Below are 7,484 nucleotides of genomic sequence, written 5' to 3'. Positions count from 1 at the left end.
CTGATAAATCTGTACCAATGACCACACCCTGGGAAGCAGACCTCAAGCCGAAGGCACAGGTCCTCGGAGAGCCAAACAACTTGGGAAAATGCTTGGGTCACTGCCCATTAAGAAAAAGCCCTGCATAGCTGCTTTTCTCCAGGGTGTTTTTTTTTTTTTTCAGGGCGTGTTTTCACATTCCCTAGACTCCCATGGCTCTCACTTTATCAAGGTGGGCATGCCCTCCCTCCAGTGGTTTGTGCAATGCTTCTCCATATCCTCTGACAAGGATCTCCCCAAGTGCTGGAGACCTCCCCCCTCCCCCGGGGAAATTATCAAGCATACAGTGAAAATGACCCCAATAAGGCACACAATGTATAGAAAGAAACCAATGTGGCTTCACAGGGAGAATTTATTGATGAGCTCAAATGTAAAAAAGGTAATTTGTAGTTAGTCAGTCAACAAGCATTTATTAAGCACCTAATGTGTGCCTCTGCTGGGCACACAAAGAACAATCCTTGCCCCTAAGCAGCTCAGTTTAGTGGGGAAACATTCCTGGCCTAACTGTAGCCAAGTGTGTGTGTGAGGATGTCTGTTGGCATTCGGACCCTCCCTTAGCGGGGCCCTCTGACTCAGATAATGGGCTGCTTTGGGATTTCCACTTGGGAGGGGCCAAGAATTGCTCCCTCCCTTTCCAAAGCTGAGGGGGTGGGCCAAAGGAGAACCTTTCAGACCCCAGCCATTCCCTTCTGCTTTTCTGAGCAGGGGTGGCCACCACCAGCAGGCTGTGACTGCCCCAGCTACTAGCCAGGGCTGCAGACTAACCCCAAAGCTTCAGGAGAACCCGGGTGCTGGTGGTGTGGACCTTCCCAAGGGACTGGGAGACATCTAGGAAGCTTCACCCCCAGGATGCCTGAGGACCAGGACTGAGCTGACTAATGCCCTCCACTGCACTGAGACAATCCAATTACTGCTGCCCGAAGAACTTTGAGCTAGGGGAGACTGTGGGCAGCTTGTTGGCTGGCGCTGGGGAGAAGACCTCACTCCAAGAGCCACAAGAGCCCATAGCGGCCAGTAGCAACCCCGTGCCCAGCAAAGGATGCAGACGTGGGGGATGTGACGTTCAGGCCAAGGAGGCAGGGATGGGCTCGAGATAAGGAGCCCAGGGGCCTGCGTGTGTCTTCTGACTCCAGGCCAGGCACCGTCCACCACACCATGCTGTGGCTCAAAGAGGGGTCGGTCACACAAAATTCCAGAAAAGTCTTCCCTAACTTACAGTTGCTGATGGCCATCAAAATCCTGCCCCACTTTGTTCGCTTAAATGAAAAGGCAACAAGGTCCATCCTGAGGTTAACCAAAGATTGCAGGTGGGTCTACAGTTACTGGGTGGTTCACCCCTCCCCGGATTAACCTAATTTTTTGCGGCAGCAGAGGGCAGAGTGGCGACCAGCTAAAGGAACATAAGGACTTCCTGACAATCAGAGCACCCTGAGAAGATCTCACGAGGTAGTGAGCTCCCGTCACGGAGAAGATTCAAACAGACAAAGATGTCACTCATGAGGAAGTGAATGAGGAGATGTAGGCAGCTGTTGGGGCGAGGCATGCCAACCAGGAGGGCATCTTCTAATTCCATAACTAATTTGGTCGGCAAGCAAACGTCAGGGATGGTATTTACCACTGCCCCCATTTTTACTGGGATGGCTGGGGGTGGCGTGCCATAATGGCTGGAGAAGACTTTGGCCCGAGTCTAAGATCACCAGGTACCGTGTGTCCACAGGGATCTCATCTACGTAATGGGGATCATAATATTGCCATGACCTACTTCTCTGGGCTGCTGCTGAGTGATGCAACTTACAAGCTGTAACGATCTACAGAAACGTGAGTGGTTTCATCTATACATGCACAGAATACAAGTTCCTATGATTCAGGTGCGCCAGATGTGGGGGCTGGGCAGACTAATTTCTGATTCTGTGATGAGATCAGAAGTAAGGACATCATGGAAGAAATGTGTGCTTAGCCCTGGTCCGCTTTTGTTATTAAGGCTGAGAATTCCAGTAAGCACCCAATGATGGTGTTATGATGAGAATGGACTTACAAAAGTGCATCAGACTCATAATTACAAAAGAGTTGGGGGAAAACTCTTCTGGGATTGAGGAATCTTCCCCCCTCCCCCAATTCCTCATTCGTAAGACAAGGCAGCAGACACAGTGGGAGGTGAAGGGCAGAGGGCGGGGACATGGAGAGAGAAGCTTCTGCCACATCAAGTTTAAATGTCTGCAAGCGCACCAGTAACGGCTGAACAGATTAAAGCAGAATTCAATAAATATTTTGGTCCAACTGTTGATAAAATCAAATCAAATCTATAAAATGGATTTAAAAATATTATTTGTGACAAAAAGTGAAGCTAGTTTCCTGGTCGCCCGATGTTCTGCAGGATGTCCGCAGACAAGCCCAGCTGTTCCACGATGCTGGCGGTTTGTTCTGCAATCCAGGAGAAGCTTGGCTTCGCAGGACGCGACCCCCTCTGTGTTCTATGGCCTGGAGAAAGGGGACTGCGGCTGGGGTCGGCCTCCTGGCGGCAGTCTGTGTTCAAGTCAGTGTCAAATCTCCCGAGGCCTTCCTCTTCGCTCTTTTCACAGGCCGGGGCTGAGGGACAAAGGTCCATGTCCTGGATGGAATCCAACAAATCTGCCACGTGGGGTTGGGGAGGGGCGGCTGTCAGGCGCTGGAGCACAGACTGCTCGCACTGGCCCACGGCGTCCAGAAGGTCACTCAGGGGCTCGATCCAAGGTGAGCCACGATCCTGAAGGCCACACCAGGAGAGCAGAGCGCTGGGCAAGCACAAAAGTAAGAGTTACACAGCAGAAACGTCAAGGGCACTCTCAGAGATCCCGCCGGCTCTGACGGAAGTTACCCCTGCATGCCAAACACAGAGCCTGTGTTTTGGGGGCAATCAAAGGCTTTTTCTTTAAATCTGTGTAATATGGCTAAATCTCATGACCCTTTGATTTTCAACACCAAATATTACTAACAGATTTTATTTTCCCTTATGAAATGGTACTTTATTAGGAGGAGTCGGGGGGCAAAGCGGATTTAAAAAGAATAACATTTATCTAGTACCTACTGTGTGCCAGGCATTGTGCTCAGCACTTTACAAACACGATCTCATTTGGTCCTCACCACAACACTGGGAGGTAGGGGTTATTATTATCCCCATTTTACAGATGAGGAAGCTGAGGCAAGCAGAGGTGAATTGACTTGCCCATGGTCACAGAGCTAGGAAGTGCCTGAGGGCAGATCTGAACTCCGGTCTTCTTGATCCTAGGCCCAGGGCTCTCTCCACCTCACTCTGAGCTGAGTAGCCCACAAAGGAGCAAATACAAGAAAACCAACCATGTTCCTATCCCTCCCTGACTCCCTCCCCCCCAAAACAGGAGCTGAATTTCTGTGACACAGGAAGACAGTATATTCATTTGTTTTCAGATACTTCTTCCACAACAGTTTCTAGTAAGTTTCCAGGCTGAAATAGTTAAGGGTGAAGCTGCTCACAAATTATGGCTCCCTAAAGGAAACAGGTTTTTAGGGGTTACCTTAAGGTTCCTCTGAGCTGCCCATAGCTGACAATGATTTCGGCACCCTCCTTATAACCTTGATTGAAGCCCTGCTGAAGGACGGCGGCTTTTCCAGCATCCACACCATCTCTATAACCTTCCTAGAAGCAAGGCAACCAGAAAGAAATCACCGTTCTAAGGAGCAGCTGCAAGGGAAGAGTATTTCCAAGCACTGAGCTCCAGACCCACTCAAGAAGACAGGACGGGGTCTGGGCCCCTGTGGTGGCTCCTGTGTGGCCCACTGCCTCCCCTCTTAGTCACTGCAATCATGGGGGGAAAGTCCTGGGGCCTTTTGAGTATCCTTGTGAACGTCCCTTCCCAAAGGGTGCCTGGGATTGGAGCAGGACACCCACAGTCAAAGGGGCCTGTTTCCCCAGGCTCCAGGGGATATACTATTTATCTTTTCTCAAGGGTTGTGGCCAGATGATGTCTGGACTCTTGTATTCAGTTCTGGAAACAATATTTTAGGAAGAACAGAGAAAGGCCGAGGTGAGTTCAGAGGAGTGTGGCTGGCATCCAGTAACGGGGTCAGAGCCATGGCCTTGGAAGGACCTTAGAACTCATCTAGTTAAACCCTGACTTGAATGGGCATGTGATCTATGATATACTTAGGAAGTGATCATTCAGCATCCATTGAAAAAGCCTTTCCCCTTGCCACACCACAAAACCAGTGATGGGGAACTCAGTACCTTTCAGGGCAGTCTTTTCCCTTTGGAGAGCAATAATCATTAGGACATGGAGCTCAAACAGGCATCTCAGGACCTTGCACCCAATGGGACGTGTGCCCTCAGGACCCTAGCAGGACAAGGAGAAACCTTACAGAGCCATACAAGTGTCTGGTGATAACCTGTACGTCCTCTTTACTGTCTTTACTTTACTTTTACTTCTCTAGACTAAACTATTTTCAAGTCTTCAGGCACCAGGCCCCCCCCGCCACAAACCTGCTGGAGGCCAGAATTCTGGAGATCTTCCAGGCACCAGTCCTGAGAATGCTTGAAATTGAAGATTCACAGAGAAGTCCCCACCCCCGAGTTATAAAGGTCCCTGCTCCTATAGGCAGCCCCAGGAGAATGAGGAGGGAGGAAGAAAGCAGGACTGCATGGCCAGGCCTCCTGGTGCCTTCCCTCCATGCGAGGCAGAGAGCAAGAGGATGCACCACCCATGGGCAAGAGTCTAGTTGTGGTCCTAGCCACGCTCTTCCTGGCTGGGATCCAAGCTGGTCCCTCTCTCATCTCCTGCCCAAGGTGGGAAGCAATCTCTTAGCTCAGTCCAGCAGCTGAGAAACTCCTTGAGGCCAGGGACGACGTTGCTTTTGTAAGATGGGGATAACAGCACCTAGTGCATGAGCCTGGCCTGAATTTCAGACCAAATAAAAGAACATGGCAGCCATCAGCGAGCCCTCTGCTAGGAAAGCCTGGAATGGCGACCACTCTGGCACTGGTGGGTGGGCCAGGCAATGTTCTTCCTGCCAGATGACCAGTTATAAAGTTAACTATGTTATTGTCAAGGGTGGCCTCCACACGATCACACAGAATCATGGATTTGGAGCTGGGCGGCTCCTAAGAAGGCCTGGTCCTGCCTAACCCCTTCATTTTACAAATGGGGCCACTGAGGCCCAGGGGTGCGGGGACTTGTCCACAGTAACACAAGGAATCCTTGAGGTCTCCAGAAGGTCCAGGGATTCTGAAATCAGGGTTTTCCCTACTTGAGCCACGCTCATGTACCTACAGTCAATCCTCAACTTTCACAAGGGTAACTAATGTTCCTAGAAAACAGCATGAAAGGAAAAATGTGATTCTACAGGAAACAGGGGGTCAGAGTCCTGCGACCACCAAAACCTGTGATCTTCTGCTGGGGATGGCTGAAAATACATTTTTCTGCCTGGTGAGGTGGAAGGGGGTACTTTCTGTCTCTTCCTTCCTTTGGGCTCCAAGGCTGTCTACAGCACAAGCCTGAGGCCAATGCCCGGCCCAGCTCTTCTCTACTTCGCTGAGGTGCGAACATGCAATGGTGTGGCTGCCCACGTAAGAGCGAAAACGAAGTTGCTAATAAAAACATGCAACTGCTTCAATTCGGAAAATAAACTCTCAAATGACTTGGGTTGCTTCAAGTTACTTCCCCCATCAGGCTGAGCTCCCAGGGCTGTTTTGGCCTTTGCCTTTCTTTGCATTTCCAGTGCCTGGCACGCAGTAGGCACTTAATAGATGCTTGCGGAATTGACTCTTGACAAATCTTCTAAGACTGTCACTGATAGTGTCCTCTGGCATCCCAGGTGCCAGTTCCTTCAGGTCCCTGGGTGTAGCCGGTCCTGAACCGGGACTTGAATTCAGGAAAGCAGCTCATTATTCTCATCATCACCTTAATTACCTTGAATTTCAGCTTTGTATTCTAACCTTCACGGTCCAAAGATCATTCTCAGAGCAAAGCAACAGCTGTACATATTTGTCTTCTGCTAGCATCTGCCCATCGCCTCTGAGTAGTGGCCTCATCCCTTCTCTCCAATGCCCAACATAGCTTAGAAAAAAGTCCTCTGCGGGTCCACCCCAGCCTGGGCTCGTGCTGACATCAGCACTGCCGACCTTATCTTACCTTACAGGACCCCGCTACTCTTTGGCCTTCATTTGCAGTTACTGGCCCTTGCTTCCCTCCTCTCTAATCACTTGTTCTATGGACTTGGATGGGAAAAAAAAAAAAAAGATCATCCTTTCACTCACTTTCGGTTTCCTATAATTTTACACATTTAAAAACACGATTCTGAGAAGGCGCCATCATCTTTCTCTTTACCACACTGCCAGAGGGGTCCACGACACCAAGAAGGCAAAGAATTCTGTCTTTTTTTCTTTACATTTTAACTCCCATGAATACAGATAAATAAGAACAAAAGAAAATACAAGGAACAAAAATAAAAAGGGATTTTCACCCAGTGAAAAGAAACAAAAGCACGCTTTGAACTGTAACGAGGTGGTAACAAAGTCACTCTAAGTATCGATCTGCTGGGCCGCCCCTGTTTACGAAGTTGTAAGTTTCCCACCAGCCTCCCGGGTCAGGCTTCTCACACGAGTTTGAATGTTCAGGAGCGGATTCTAATAGGTCGGAGGTGCTCCGTGCTCCACAGCCGCCAATTATCGGGCGCATAATCCCCCGCCCCCCTCCCAGCTGGCAGAGGACTGCGCAGACTCAGCCCTGGGACCTCGGGGTGAGGCGCGTACACGTGCACGTGCCTTTTATTTGTAAACAAATACCCCCAGGTCTGCCTTCGCCCCAGGGCGCGCATGCGCTCCACGCTCTTAGGAGACATTTAGGAGGAGGAGGCAGAGGGGGTGGGGGGCGGGAAGGGGTCCTGATGCATCAAGGTCAAAGCCAGGGAGCCAGGCCCAGGGGAGGGGCTGGCCGCCACGTGCAGGCGTCCCCGGCATCCAAGTCCCGCCCCTGAAACTACTTACTGGCTACTCGGCCGCACACGTCACTTCCGCCCCAGCCCTCCGTCACACCCCACCGCGGCCCCCGCCTCTCCGAGCTACAGGGCCTCACCCGCACGCGCCGCTCCACGCGCTTCTTCCACTCCCGCTGCGCCGGCAGCGTCTCGTCTGCCTCGTCGTCGAAGACGTCCGCGTCCGCGCTCCCGTCCTGCCCGGGTCTCGCGCATGCCGCCCTCAGCCACGACATGGCGACCCCGCCACAGCCGGACCCCGCCCCCGGAAGTGCCCGCCCCTGCTTCCGGGGATCGTGGGGCGAGTCCCAGAGCCCCACCCTTTCGTTCTCAGAGCGCCGCCGCGAAGTCCCCCAGCGGTGTGCGGCCGCACGGCCATCTTTGGAGAGGGCAGGCGCTGCTAATGTTCTCATGCTTATGCCCCGGAAGGAACCGAAGTGGGACCGCCTGGTCTGTGATGGCCA

General features: G+C 51.7%; 1 protein-coding gene across 1 annotated transcript; it reads right to left on the bottom strand.

Annotated features, from left to right (window-relative positions):
* Positions 1–355: 355 nt before the first annotated feature.
* On the bottom strand, positions 356–7,256 carry YAE1 (YAE1, ABCE1 maturation factor). Its single transcript, XM_027835748.1, has 3 exons — positions 7,122–7,256; positions 3,570–3,691; positions 356–2,810 (listed from the first exon to the last, which is right to left on the bottom strand). Exons 1-3 carry the CDS (start codon positions 7,254–7,256, stop codon positions 2,384–2,386), a joined length of 684 nt encoding a protein of 227 aa, XP_027691549.1. The 3' UTR covers positions 356–2,383.
* Between the last annotated feature and the right edge of the window lie 228 nt (positions 7,257–7,484).

The sequence above is a fragment of the Vombatus ursinus genome, unplaced genomic scaffold (assembly GCF_900497805.2).
Source record: "Vombatus ursinus unplaced genomic scaffold, bare-nosed wombat genome assembly UNPS02014817.1, whole genome shotgun sequence".
Classification (NCBI taxonomy): Eukaryota; Metazoa; Chordata; class Mammalia; order Diprotodontia; family Vombatidae; genus Vombatus; species Vombatus ursinus.
This window is presented reverse-complemented; position numbering and strand designations above follow the sequence as displayed.